The sequence below is a fragment of the Myotis myotis genome, unplaced genomic scaffold (genome assembly GCF_014108235.1).
Source record: "Myotis myotis isolate mMyoMyo1 unplaced genomic scaffold, mMyoMyo1.p scaffold_m19_p_5, whole genome shotgun sequence".
NCBI classification, from domain to species: domain Eukaryota; kingdom Metazoa; phylum Chordata; class Mammalia; order Chiroptera; family Vespertilionidae; genus Myotis; species Myotis myotis.
This window is the reverse complement of record NW_023416357.1, coordinates 59,772,101-59,787,308: the sequence shown is the minus strand read 5'-3', so window position 1 is coordinate 59,787,308 and position 15,208 is coordinate 59,772,101. Positions and strand designations below refer to the sequence as shown.

The 15,208-nt window shown below is 33.6% G+C and overlaps 1 protein-coding gene across 21 annotated transcripts in view; it reads right to left on the bottom strand.

Moving 5' to 3' along the window:
* PPIP5K2 (diphosphoinositol pentakisphosphate kinase 2) overlaps window positions 1-15,208 on the bottom strand; it is a 66,253-nt gene that overhangs the window by 15,152 nt on the left and 35,893 nt on the right. For 8 of the 21 annotated variants that reach the window (XR_004967479.1, XM_036308766.1, XM_036308765.1 and 5 more), the window contains 8 exons: window positions 11,682-11,809; window positions 10,990-11,104; window positions 7,940-8,047; window positions 7,733-7,849; window positions 4,981-5,148; window positions 3,313-3,429; window positions 2,457-2,630; window positions 1,076-1,148 (listed from right to left, as the gene is read on the bottom strand). Coding sequence is in view for 20 of the 21 variants with exons in the window: in XM_036308766.1 (XP_036164659.1) it covers window positions 1,076-1,148; window positions 2,457-2,630; window positions 3,313-3,429; window positions 4,981-5,148; window positions 7,733-7,849; window positions 7,940-8,047; window positions 10,990-11,104; window positions 11,682-11,809 (1,000 nt within the window). In the remaining variant the exon portion in view is untranslated. The remainder of the gene's footprint in view (window positions 1-1,075; window positions 1,149-2,456; window positions 2,631-3,312; window positions 3,430-4,980; window positions 5,149-7,732; window positions 7,850-7,939; window positions 8,048-10,989; window positions 11,105-11,681; window positions 11,810-15,208) is intronic. The other 13 variants (XM_036308771.1, XM_036308769.1, XM_036308773.1 and 10 more) reach the window with 3 other exon arrangements.

Genomic DNA, 15,208 nt, shown 5'->3' with positions numbered 1-15,208 from the left:
CAATTCCTTTTAAGTCATGCAGGCCTAAATCGGTTTAAATTCCAATACTTAAATGACTTAAGATCTTTAATAAGACCCCAATGAAACACATTATTAACATATAAAACACAGTCAGTATAAATTGGTGCTTAATTTGTAGCAAAAGTCTTTACAACCAAGCAAAACTGTTACTACTGAATAAGGATTAAATAAATTTCTAGCTAATACATTATAATACATAAAGGAAGGTGAAATATATACATATGTTTGTATATATTTCTGACAAGTTATTGTGAAAATAGCAAAAGCTGCCAACATTAGCTATATATAATTAACTAAAGAAAGATCTTTAAGTAGGTAGGCAACAATAGACAGTTCATATACTTAGTATAAAGATCATAGTACATACATAGTTGAAATTTATGCTTTTATTAAACCTAATTAAACAGCTATTTCCAGAAAATAATATGCCATCACCTCATATAGTTTATCATCAATGAGCTTAAAAGCAAATAAGCTTAGAGAGGTCTTTTTAAATGTTGTTTTGCTTGAGTGTTAGCAAAAAAACCAATTGTGTTCTGTAAGTCAATAAATAACACTGCCAACTGTGCATTAGTTCGCATTGGTTTTCCATAAGAGATGATCAAAAGGAAAATTAATAATCCCAGATGGGGTCTGAAACACTCCCTACTTAATTGTTTTTAATCAGAAAGGAGGGTTTCTTTTTTGTATGTAATAGCTTATTTTCATCTTTATCAACTGGGAAAAGGAAGTTTGCTCCCTACATTGAAACATGTTGGGATTTTACCTTATAGAATAAAAGATTAAAAACTGGCCTTGGCAATTGAACTAAGTAGTTTATATTGTGGGCATTCAAAAGGGTTATAAAACAAAACTAAAGGCTATTTTTAATTCATTTTATCAAAACTTTGATGTTTATTTCGAGTTTTACAACTCAATGTTTCAAACTAGCGTACATTAAGTTAAACAAAAACTAAAGCACAGCAATTGGTCATGCTTTCACCCCTGAAGAGTTTTACATGTGTGCAAAATAGTGAGTTTAAGGTTTGGAATACAATTTTCTCAGACCACCTACCTACAGTAGGGTTCTGTTTCTGTTCCACAAGAGTTCTTGGTGTTCGCAGGTAATTAGCATTTTCAGAGACAACCTGCACAAGGAAAGCAAAATAAATGAGGTAAAACAGTAAAATGAATTCAAAAATCCATATTTCATTTGCAGCCTGTTCCAGACAGACAAAGGTTAATAAGCTGTATGATAAATATTAGTAGAAATACATAGAACATGAAGATCATGCAAGATCCCCTTCTGAAGGGAGTTCATTTCATATGAGATCCTTGCAATGAAGTGGTGTGAAGCAGGCATTCAAAAATGAAAGATCATGTATGAAGCAAGACAGATGAAAAGAAACAATTAATAGATTGATATAGTTTCACTCTCTTTAAGAAGCCAAATGCCCACTCTTAAACAGCTCCTGTATTTGAAGGGGGGAAAAACAATCACAAACGGAAGAAGAGACAGACAGAGGCTGTTGAGGTCACCATACAGTTATTGATCCATGCACGGGCTTTATCAGAGTAACCGTTAAATATTCACAGCCTTAATGGATACCATAATCCCTTTTCCTATAATCAAAAGCATTATATTTCCAAAAGGAAATTGCTCGGAAAAGTCATGTGTAACAGGCAGACCTTCCATTGTATAAAAAAATAAACACAATAAAACAAAACACACAAAAAACAAAAGACAAAAAAAGAAAAAGAAAAAGAAAAAAACAACTTAAAAATTCCAAATGTCACCACAGAAAGTCCTTCAGAAATCATTTTATTTGACCCATATTGTTGCTGGGCAGACATACATTGCCCCCTCTTATCTTAAAGAGAGCATTAAAACATTATACAACTAAAAAAAAACCCCAATGTATCCTTTCAATTAGATACTTCCAGACAATGGAATAATGAGAGAATGATCAGTGTTAGATGTATCCTGCTAACTAATTCAGGGCCACATAAATTTTGATATTTTAAAAAATGTTCATTCTCAGCAAATTCCAGGTGGAATCTCATTTTTTCAATTATGGGGGAAAGGTTATTTTTCTTACCATTGAATTATGTAATTTTGATTCTGAATATTTTAAATGATAATTAAGTCAAAGAAAGATTCTGTTCTTTTTAAAATTTTTACTAACAAACTAAAATACCAGGAGTGTAAATTTATTAATTTTTAAATCCTGAATATTTAAAACCCTCCCAATAAAAAAATATAAACACATGCAATTTAAGTGATTTATTTCCCTCTAATATTTTTAGATATCACAAGCATTTTAAAATAAACTCAAAATTAAAAAACAGAAGGATTTACTCTGATGTAAAATAAGGGATTAGATGTCCTCAAAGATAGCTGTTTGTTGCTCTGAATGCGAGGAGGAAAAATGTTTAATGAAGTAAAGTTTAAAAACCTGTTGCCATGAGCCAAAAATACTGGATGTGAAAGCCAATGATTTGGGGGAGACAGGGGAAGAAGTGATTTGTTCCCCTGATCTGCGTCTTCGACGCCCAGTACCCACACCACTGGTATAATGCAGCCAGGTACCAGTACCCTCTGGGCTAGACACACTCAGGGGGCTCTCTTCCTGGAAGTGAGAAAGGGGGTAAAGAAAAAAAAAAAAAAAAAAAAAAAAAAAAAAAAAAGCAGAGCATGCAAAGTTAGATACAACAGAGCCAATGACCAGAAAGAAAAAAAAATACAGTTTGTTCGCATTTGCTTATCAATTTTTAAAAAACTATTAAACAGTAATTTGGGAGCCAAATATTTCAATATCTGAGAAATTGATATGAATGACATAAATCTAATTGTATTATGATAAAAATTGTGAGAATTACCTTATTATCTTAAATATACAACATATATTTATACTGCTTAATAGTTGTTTCTTCCCTCTTAAAACTGGAGATTTAAAAAATTTTTATCTTAGCAATTTTAAAATATGAAAGTATTCTGCTTAATTTTGTATAGTCAAGAGGTTTTGTGCTATAGTGGATAAAGTTTCCAACCCAAAGCATGAAAAAATTACGCACAGGGTGAAAGAGATTTCAATGTATATAATGTAAAAAAGAAAATCTGTCTGCCAGAAAAAAATTCAACCATTAGATGGATTCAAATGGTACTTGTTTACACTTTCAAGCTATCTGTTTGTTTACACCCTCCAAAGTTATTTATAGAGTACAGTAGGCAAAACATGCAGCAAACATTCTCATTTTATATGTTTGCATGTTCAGGTTTCAGACAGTGAGGACAGAGTAAAATCTACTTGCACAAAATGAAGAGAATAGTCTTTTTCTCTGTGTGTCTTTTGGAAGTACAAACTTCTGATATCCATGCAGATGGCAGACGCTGGAAAGAGTCTTCAAGGTTTTACTTGAATAATTTACCTTATGAAAGTAAAAGTTTAGCATGGCATAGAAATAATCTCTTGAAAGCAACTATTTAAGTATTTATGAGAAAATATTTATAAATGTATTCTATGTTTTAAGAGTTAACAAAAGGCAGTGATTTTGTTGAAGATTTTACAAATACAGATGAGTTGCAAAATGATAGCTGTATCAGTGTTTAAGGCTTTTTGGAGTGCAGGAGAAGACTGAATGGTGAAATTCTGAACAATCCGATTAACTGCAGATTGCTTTGTTCAGCAACATCAAAATCACTGCCCTCAAGTGGTAGCTTAGGTTATTTTCTGAAATTAAAGATACCTAAACATAACCCCAGGTTTCATTGTTTTTAATTAAACTATAACAGAACAAATAACCAATGTTCTACAATTGTTAATCCTCTTCTATCATAATTAACTTAAAATATTAAATTAGTGGGAACCCTAACTAGTATACAATTTCCATTATAAAATTACAACAATTTATTGTATTGGTAGATGCTTTTTCTGTACATAACTGTCAAACTGAGGCATAGATATATTTGAAACTTAAGAATCATAAGACACTTATGTTTGTATAATTCGGGGCCATAGAAATGAGCATAATTCTTTTTTGTTGTTGTTTATATTCTTATTCACCAACTGTTAGATAATGCTATACCCTTAAGACTTGGTACACTTAATTAGCAACAAAATATATTTTCTGCCTTGGCTGGTTTGGCTCAGTGGATAGATACATTGGCCTGCGGACTGAAGGGTCCCAGGTTTGATTCCAGCCAAGGGCACATGCCAGGGTTGTGGGCTTGATCCCCAGTAGGTGGCGTGGGGGGTGGGGGGCAGTAGATCAATGATTCTCATCACTGATGTTTCTATCTATATCTTCTCCCTTCCTCTCTCTGAAATCAATAAAAATATTTTTTAAAGGCTTTAAAATAAAAAATATATATATATTTTCTAACTTACAAGTTGATGGTTCTTCTGTGTTAAAGTTAAATTCTTGCTTTATACTTCTACTCAAGCATTTAGAAAACATTTGTAAGCACTGATCTCAATCAGGGCTTGGAAAATCATCTGACAAAGAATACAGATAATCTAAAATAAAGGCTTTTAAAGTAAAAATGTATATAGATATTAAAGATTTACTTAACAAGCTCATTCCAACTGTTCAACTTTCCTTTTAAATGTTATTTTAGTAGCTATTTAAATGTTATTTTATGATTGAGCATAACAATTAGCTTTAGTTATTTAATTGTAGATCTTAATACAAAGGTAAATTTTTCATCTATTCACTGTATCATCAAATTTTAAATTCCTATATTGATTTTTGCAATCAGGCCAACAATTTAGAATTTCCTCTCTTAATCTACAGTGTCATTGGAAATCAGTTATTGCTGAAGCATCTCTGGCAATTTCTCTTTACTTTTAACCAAATATCATTCCTGACACATTATTAAAAAATTATGTCCTACATAATTAAAGCTGTATTTTCTTTTCTGTTTTATTAAAATATAGTTAGTTTACTATATGAAAAACATGCTCTGACACATGCACTTACTTCGTTTGTAGTCATCTTCCTAGATCTTGGAAGTGGAGACTTCCTGTGTATATGAATTGGCTCTGATACCATAGGTTTGAACAACAGCACACCTCGATCAACCTCATCTTTTTTAGAAGTATGTGGTTCGTCCTCGTTATCAATTTTAAAAGATCGCTTGCCTTCATTCTGTGGGAAACAAATATACCATATAAAGGTCAGATAAAACAACAACCTCTTCTGATGAACAAATTGAACAGCAATTGGTACTGTCACTGAAAATACATATACAGGTTTGTTTATTCAAGTAAATTAATAGTAACTAAATTCTTACAACAGCCTAGTATTATTCTGGGTATTGTGAGACAGATGACGGAGTTGCTGACTTTTAGAAATACATATACTCTAGGAGAAATTAAACAGTAATCCAACAAAAAATCCATATAAAACAAATTGCCTAATTAAATTCCATTAAATGCCCAAATAAATAAACAACAATAATAAATACAGTAAAGAAGAGTAAAGATCAGTTTTGTTATACAGGAATGGCATCAACCAAAGCATGAACTAAACTTCATCCGAATTTATACATTTCAGAATACTTAAATTCTGTTCCAAATATTTCCAACAAATGTGATGATTGCATACATAAATAACAATCATTTTATGACCCACTAAATATTTACTGAGTGGTACCATCTGCCAGGACACAGATTAATAAGATACAGTCTCAGATTGCAAGACTCTCACAGTATATATAGTGTAGGAGACAGATAAGTTAAAAAAACTTATATTAATACCCATCTATAATAGAATGGGGTAAATTGGGGCACAGTTATACACTGAAACACATATTTTAAAGCAATAAAAATGGATAAACTAAAACTAAATACAATTACACCAACGAATCTCATAAACATAGTTAGACAAAAGAAGTCAAGCAGAAATATATAAAACCCTCATCAAACTAAGTGGTATAGAAAATAAAGAGGAACTTCTTTAACTGGATAAGAGACATCTAAAAACCTGAAACTATCAACACAGTCAACAATAAGTCACTGAAAAACAAGAGTGTCACTGTTACTAAATCTTTTCAACATTTTACTGGACTGTTGTCATCATTACAATCATATACTTAGAGATACAATCATATACATAGAAAATCATATACAAAGAGATACAACCATATACATAGAAAATCCAAATGACTTTATGGATAAATTATTAGAATGATTAACAGTATGTAGTAAGGCTGCTAGTTATAAAATCTTTATACAAAAATGAGTTAAAATTCAATATGACAATAAAAGAAAATGAAATTTACATCATTTATGATGGCATAAAAATATAAAAAACTTAGAAATTAATCTGACAAAGCAGGTACAGCATTTAAAAAAATCTTAATTTTATCAAAAAGATATAGTATCTCACTAAAAATATACTAAGTCCTGGGACTAGAAGATCTAACACTATAAAAGTGTTACTTCTCTCAAAATTGATCTGCAGAGTTTATATAAATCTCAAAATTCCAAAAAGTCTCTCTGGAACATTCCTCTTCACTTTAGTTTAAGAATGAACAAGAATGCTTAGTATCAACACTTCTATTCATCATCTTAATAGTCTTAGGCAGTAGCACTTCACCAAAAAGCATATCCAAATGGCCAATAACATGCTAAAAGGTGCTAATCTTTACTTGTCATGAGGATAATGTAAATTTAAACCACAATGAGATAGCATTACATGCCTCCCAAAAATAGTTACATTAAAAAACACTGGTCATATCAGTACTGACAAGGATATGGCAATATCTTTAGAAAACAACTGGGAAAAGTACTTGACTGTATCTTCTAAAGTTGAATATATGCATATCCTATGACTTAACAATTTACCTCTAGATGTATGTTTAAAAGAAATGTGTATATTTGTTTACCAAAAGATTTGTAAAATAATGTTCATAAAAACATTCATTTTCATAACTTGAATTAGAAAAAAAATGAAATGATTATCTAAGTGCAGTGGAGTGACACCTTCCACTATATTTATTTAATAGAATACATGGAAACAAAAACAAAGAACAGAATAGATGAATCTCACAAACATAATGAAAGAAAAAGCCAAATCTACTCCTCACCCCCTAAAAACATATATTTTGTGATTTCATATATATAATGTTCAAAAATAAGCAAAATTAATCTATGACATAAGGTACCTTTGGGGAGAAGACAGGGAGGTTGTGATAAGGAGAGGGCATAATCTGGTCTTCTGGAATAATGATATTGTAGTTATGACTTGGCTGGGTGTTCAATTGTGTTCATTTTATAATGTCATTAAGGCATATATTTATGATTGATGTACTTTTATCAATATGCAATATACTTTAGTACAAAGTTTTAAACTGAGTATATATTTAACTTTGTAAGGTTACTATAAAGATTAAAATGCAATTCATGTCAAGTGCTTAGCAGAGTGTTTAGCATGAATTAATCCTCAAGTAAAACAACAATAAAAACCAAACCCAAAACAACTATAGTTTTTTATCCATTCTACATACTGGTCTTAAAAATCCAAAATAATCTAAATAAAAGATAAAATTCAACCATGCCTAAAAATGTCCACCTAAATTATAATTTAAAAATGTAAACCATCTTTCTACTTATTCCTTTAGATAAGAATTCTAGCACATGATAGAAAATTCTTATAGAAACTTCATGAAAAGCTAACACTGCAGTGCTCTCTTGTGGTCACCAAGCTCTGAGGGTTTCAGCATCATTACCTCTCTTGAAGCTGGTCTATATCCATAGCCGGATGGTAAATTTTTGTCTTCTTCACATCCTTTGGCTCCTGGACTGAAGTGTAATTCAACATGAAAGCGTTCCTCTGAGGAAAGATCCTAAAAAATATCACAGAACATTTGGAAAATAAGAAACTTAAAGCTATTTATTTACCTCGGGAAACACATACACATCGATAACTTGGATACCTTGTTAGGATCCTCATAAAGCATGATAACGATCTGAGTCATGTAGTTGAGCTCATTGACAACATTTAAATAATCCATAGCTCGTTTCCACTGTTCATCTTTTGATTCCTGAACAAAAAAAATATATGGAAAACATTTTCTCATTTTGTATTACTTGAAGTAACTTTATTTTCATTATGGTAGTTTGCTTAATCCTGAGCGATAACACAAAGAAGGGTGAATATTTATATGTAAAAATCTTTCAAAATAACTCCTCTATATTTAAGTCTCAATAAATTACTTAAGCTTAAGTAAATTATTTTAAAAATATTTTATCAGCGCGGCTGGCATGGCTCAGTGGTTGAGCATCGACCTATGAACCAGGAGGTTACGGTTTGATTCCCAGTCAGGGCACATGCCCAGGTTGCAGGCTTGATCCCCAGTGGGAGTGTGCAGGAACAGCTGATCAATGATTCTCTCTTATCATTGAAGTTTCTATCTCTTTCTCCTTATCCCTTCCTCTCTGAAATTAATAAAAACATACTTAAAAAAATTAAAAAACACCTCATCAGAAGTATTAGAAACTCTTATAGTAATTTAACATAAGGCTTCCTGTCAAGATGGCAGAGTAGGTAAAAGAGGTACTGGTATCCTCCAAACAACCACATCAACATTACAACTAAACTAATGAACAGCCATCATTGAGAGCCACCTGAAATCTAGCTGGACAGAAAACCTATCACTGAAGAAGCAGCCATGTAGAGACTGATAGGAGGGACAGAAACACAGAACAGGCTGGTACGACACACGTTTGGCAGTTAAAAATCAGTAGAGCCCAGCCTTTGTGGCTATTGGTTGAGCATTATCCCATACACCAGGAGGTTGCTGGTTAAATCCCGGTCAGGGTACATGAATGGGTTGCAGGTTCAATTCCCAGTATGGTCATTCACACAGTCTGGCCATTCACACCTTCCAATGCTATAATGCCAAGCCATTAGACCAGCTACTCTCCACCTAAGCACTACTCTGGAGCAAAAGCTGCATCTGTGTGTGTTAAGTGTTTGGGGTGGAGATATGTACAAAGATGTATATATATTTTTTCAAACTTGATAAGAGAATATAAATTAGCATAGCATAGCCAAGTTTCACTAGATGTAAATCACTATGAATGAGTTTAAATGAAATACTACACTATTAATAAGAACATCATGTAATACCTAATTTAGTGTTGCAGTTATATTTTGCTAGGTTTTAATGAACAGATAAAATTTAATAAAATTTAGTACCATACTCCTGAACACAATATTCAAGAATTGTATGTATATACATACATATATACGTATATGTGTGTGTGTGTGTGTGTGTGTGTGTGTGTGTGTGTGTATATATATATATATATATATATATATATATATATATATATATAGCGCAGAGGCCTGATGCATGAAATTCATGCAAGAGTAGGCCTTCCATCCCCCAGCTGCCGGCACCAACTTCCCTCTGGCACCTGGGACCCAGGCTTGATCTCTTACCCCCTCAACCCCTGGACAGAAAATTACTTACCTTGGGTAACACATACATATCAATAACTTGGATATAGAAAATTCTTATAGAAACTTCATGAAAAGGGTGAAAAAGGAGACATATGTAATACTTTGTATGTATTAACTAGTAATGTAGAAAATGTATCCTTTTTAGTAGACAGTCCTATGAGCCTTGACGAATGCGTCTCTATAACCATCAATGGTTGATCTCTTACCCCCTCAACCCCTGCCTTTGGTCATAGGTTGGACAGTCTGCTTGATGCTTCTATGACTCTGGTTCTATTTTTGTTCATCAGTTTATGTTGTTCATTATATTCCACAAATGAATGAGATCATGTGATATTTATCTTTAATTAAGGCCCATTATTTGTATTCCCTGAAACCTTGCTTAATCTTATTTCCTGAACAAACCTTTAAGCTACTAGAGAGGGATAGATTTTACTCAGGCCACATTGAAACATCAAAACTTTCAACTGGGAAGATATTGATCAAGGGTATAAGTATATATTAGTTACAGGGCCTTATAAGGGCAATATGAGTTGGGATAATAATTATAGATCAAATTAATATATTTTTTTAAAAAATTAGAAAATAGGACATCATTTTGGTATAGAGTTTAATTTTTACTTTAGTAAATACATGTAACATTTTTTCTTTTATTTGGAAGCAGATTTTTAAAAGATGGATTTGTTCAGCTTTTGTTTTGAGAAATGCAGCCAAATACAATGTATACTTAACAAGTTCTAGTTCTAACTGCCACCACCTTGGTCCAAACTATACCATCCTTCTTTAGATCATTGCAATAAATTCCTAACTGATTTCCTTATATCTACTCCTACCTATGTATTATCCACAAAGTAATCAAATATACTTCCCCTGCTTAAAACATTTCAATGGCTTCCCAATCCCCTTATGATCCAAGGCACTGGCTCTCCAAACTTATCTGTTGCCATCTACTCATCACTCACATTATGTTCCAAACTACAGGCCTTCTATTGGTTCCTATATCCTGCACATTCTTTCCATCTTCTAAATAACTGCAAAAGGGTTAAAAGGGGACTACAAAGGAGATATATCCCTCCTCTCCAAAAATAATTCCATTGTTACTAGTGAATGTATAAGCTCTTGCCTTGCTAATTAAGGACCACATTTTTTCACACACTATTTCATTTGTTAAAGCTCCACGAATCTACAATGTTGTAAGGGATGCCACTTTGCTATTCTTTGTTGGGACAAAGAAGAAACCAAAACAAGAGGAAAATATGACAAGCACAGAACTCTGAAATAGCCTTAGGGGAACTTTGATAATAACTTAATCTATCAAGTCCCAATAATAGATTAAGAATCTAGATACCAAATCTTTATTATTTGAAGGGATCAATGGAGGGGAGGGAAAAGGAACATATGTAATACTTTCAACAATAAAGATTTAATTAAAAATTACACAGTAAAAACAGGCATTAGTGATTTGATGACAAATTCAAGGAAACATCTGTTAAGTACACTGGAATAACTTATTCTACTTACATTGCATAAGGCACCATAGCGAAGAATAGATAGTAAAGAATGTACATGACTTTCACTGGTGAAATACAATCTGGTACGGACATGACGTTCAGGAGACAGAACACCCCTGGAATACCTAAAGTTAAAAGCAGTGTTAAACAACCATATAGTCAAAACTTAATAAGCATTGAAATTATTCTATAAAATGGAATTTAATCTTATTAGAAGATTAAAGACCACCGTAAGTAAATCTAGCCTCTTCCAACCACAATTGAGGAATATCTTACTAGATATTCCTTTAACATGAAAATAACTGGAACTAACTGGGACCTCTGAGATTAGTCAAAGAAGAATTAACATTAGTCAAATTCACTGCCAATAGCTCATTGTAGCTCCTCTACTAAAAATAACAGAGGTCATAGTACTAAAGAAGTTCACAATGTTTATGCTGCTGAATGGGGTACATGCTGAATAATGTGAATAATGACACATTCCCTTTCCCTGTTCACTTCAGCTCTTACCCAATTTGGAGGGAAAATGAATCCTGGTTGGAAGTTAACTGTTAGGAATACCTAGGCAATCCTTATTTCCACAATGTGCCAAGTGACACATTCCTAATTACTTCATAGGAACATTAAAAAGGAACATTAATTTAGATTTGAAGTATACCAAAATAGACACCTATAGATTTAAATACCAGTACAGTCTCTTACACAGGATGGAGTTTATTTACAGTGTCATCATCTTGTGTCCTCTGAAGGTCTGAGCGAATTTTTCTAACTAGAGGAGTACAGTAGCCTTTGGCAATCTCCAGCTTTTCAGCTTTGGTTATACCATATTCCTGAGCAGAAAACACATGATATTAGGGAAAAAAAGGTATAATGCCAGAGAGCTGTAACAAATGCACTGCTAAATTAAAGAACTATAATAAGCCTTTTGAACACTATACACAACTCCTAGTTTACATTTCTGCAGCTGTTTAAGTATACTATTCCCAAAAGTATCCTATATAATAAAGAGGCAATATGCTAATTGACCATCAGACCTCACACAGGATGGCCACCCCCATGTGGTCACAAGATGGCCACCACAAGATGGCCACCACAAGGAGGCCAGCAGGGGAGGGCAGTTAGGGGCGACCGGGCCTGCAGGATAGGGCAGTTGGGGGTGACCGGGCTGTCAGAAGAGGGCAGTTGGAGGGGACCAAGCCTGTAGGGGAGGGAAGTTGGGAATGACCAGGCCTGCAGGGGAGGGCAGTTGGGGGCGACTGGGCCGGCAGGGGAGGGCAGATGGGAGCAATCAGGCTTGCAGGGAAGTGGTTAGGGGGTAATCAGGCTGGCAGGCAGAAGAGGTTAGGGACAATTAGGCAGGCAGGCAGGCAAGCTGTTGGGAGCCAGCAGTCCTAGATTGGAGAGGGTGCAGGCTAGGCTGAGAGACACCACTCCCCCCTCAGTGCATGAATTTCATGCACCAGACCTCTAGTTAAGTATAATTGAAAGAATTTTTGGTGGTACTGAAAATAAAACCACCTAGTTATTTTGAAGAAGGGATGATGAATGTAGTCTTTATGGGTTGTAGTCCAACTCAATTGGCAGGTTAGGTTTTAAATGTAGAAACAACCCTAAAACAAAGATGGATTAAGAATACAAACACTGAAGCACAAAAAAAAATAGTCAATAAACATATGAAAAGAAATACAAATTGAAACTGAGATTTTTATCTATTCAAATGTCAAAGATTAAAAAGGCTAACAAATTATATAAAGCCTTTGGCCAATACTTTTAAAGTTTTAATTTGTGGTGGGCAAAAAAATGCCATAAAATTATCAAATTTCATGATGTCTATAATTATTATACATTAAATAAATTTATGAGAGATTGTAATATGAGGTATAAAGAAAAATAAATTATAATAATAATTCTAATAAAAATTACAGTTCAAAGGAGTAGATAAAAAAATGACCAGACATGAGAAGAGAAAAATCTGTGATGTGTGTGTAGATGGGATAAGAGGAGGAAGAGGAAAGGAAGAGGGCAGAAAGTGAGGTGGACAAGAGAAGGAAAGAAGGGAAAGGAGAGAGGAGAAAGAAATAGGCACAACTCTCTCTAAGTACAAACTGGGATATTTGAATTTAAAGGATACTTCTTACTATCAGGTACTTCCCAGATGGCCAAAGATAAGTATGAACAATAGATCTCAAGACTAATAAAGAAAGGGCTGATTGATTACAAAAGGAAGACCTACGATAATGGAAATTCTTGGGGTCATTTCCCTTAAACTAAAGCTTGGTTGGTTCAATTATCTTACCAACATAGATGATTGTGAATTAGGTATGTAAAAGGGATATAAATGCAATTGTGTATGTATAAGTCAATGAAAGGAAAATGCTGGAATTAAAAATTACCAGGGGAAATTCTTGTTGTTATCAAGGCATGAGGAAACAGATACTCTCTCTCATACACTGTGCATCTGGAAGAAAACTGGTAAAAGGTTTCTAAAGCTACACAAATAGTCTTGAGATAAAAACATATGTGTAAAAAGAGTGAAAGAAAAAAAAACCCATATTTTTAAATACAAGAAGTGGTTAAATAAGTTAGTTACATCACAGCATTCCACCATCAGTAATAATTATGTATATAATGCTGTACTGATATGAAAAGTTCTTAATGTTAAGTGAAGGGGGAAAAATCAGGCTGTAAAACAGTATGTTTTTCCTGGTTCTATTTTTATAAAGAACATTTGTTTTATATGTAAATCTAAGAGAAAAATTGTATCTGCATGAATTTATGGGAAAAGGCCTTTAAATCTAGTTGATAATGTCATAGTGATTTCTTTGCCTTATCTACATTTTCTAATTTTCTAAGAAAGATATATTACTTTTATAATAAACTAGAGGCCCAGTGCACTAATTCATGCACCAGTGGGGTTCTTCAGCCTGGCCTGTGGGATTGGGCCCAAACCAGCTCTCCGACATCCCCTGAGGGGTTCCGGATTGCAAGAGGGTGCAGGCCGAACTGAGGGACCCCACTGCTGCACAATTGGGGCCAGGGAGGGGTGTGGGAGGTTGGCCAGCTGGGGTGGGACTGTGGGAGGGCTCCAGGGTGTGTCCAGCCCATCTCACACAGTCCCAAACAGCCAGACCCCAGCAGCAAGCTAACCTACTGGTTGGAGCATCTGGCCCCTGGTGGTCAGTGCGTGTCATAGCAAGTGGTTGAGTGGCCCTAGCATATCATTAGCATATTATGCTTTAATTGGTTGAACAGCTGACTGGACGACTGGACATTTAACATATTAGGCTTTTATTATATAGGATAAATTTTTCCCTTCACCAGTGACATTAGTGACATTTTGTTCATCTGCCACCACCAACCAGGACCAATTAATTAATTGTTAGATAGTTAAATTCTCTTATGTTATTATAATGCTTCTGCCATAAATAGAACAGATTAAATTAACAAATGAGGCTATTTGAAAGCTTATTATGTGTTAATATTTAATGAAAGTATCATTGGACATCACATGGCAAATGTAATTATAATGAAGCTTCTGTATGTCAAAATCTACAAATAATTAAAGAAATTGTCTTTGAACTTCAATAAATATGTGCCATCTCAATGAAGAGACTCTTAATACCAAACTTAGTCTTTAGATGTTCTTATCACCATACCATCATGATTATTTTAAAGTATCATTTTTATTTTTTAAAGTATATTTTTATTGATTTCAGAGAGGGAGGGAGAGCTAGAAATATCAAAGATGAGAGAGAATCATTGATAGGCTGTCTCCTGCTCACCCCCCACTGGAGATTGAGCCTGTAACCCATGCATCTGCCCCGACCAGGAATCGAACAGTGAACTCCTGGTTCATAGGTCGATGCTCAACCACTGAGCTATACTGGCTGGGCTAAAGTATAATTTTTAAAACAGGATCCCTGAGGATTAAACTGGTTAAAAAGTGAAAAGTTGTTTCTACTATAGCAAAAATACCTACCATGATTGAAATATGCTTAATTAAGATAACTAAAAGCAATAAACCATGTTTGTCAACCTTAAGCTTAGATATACACTATATAGATATACAAATTAATTCAATGTAAGAATGGAAACACATTTTTATAGAAGCAGAACACTTTGTACACCAGAATATATGTTTATACATTTTTCTTGCACACACAGTGTCACTCTCTTAATTTAAATTAGTATATTCTAAACAAGTCAAAGTTTTACATTATTGACTCAGT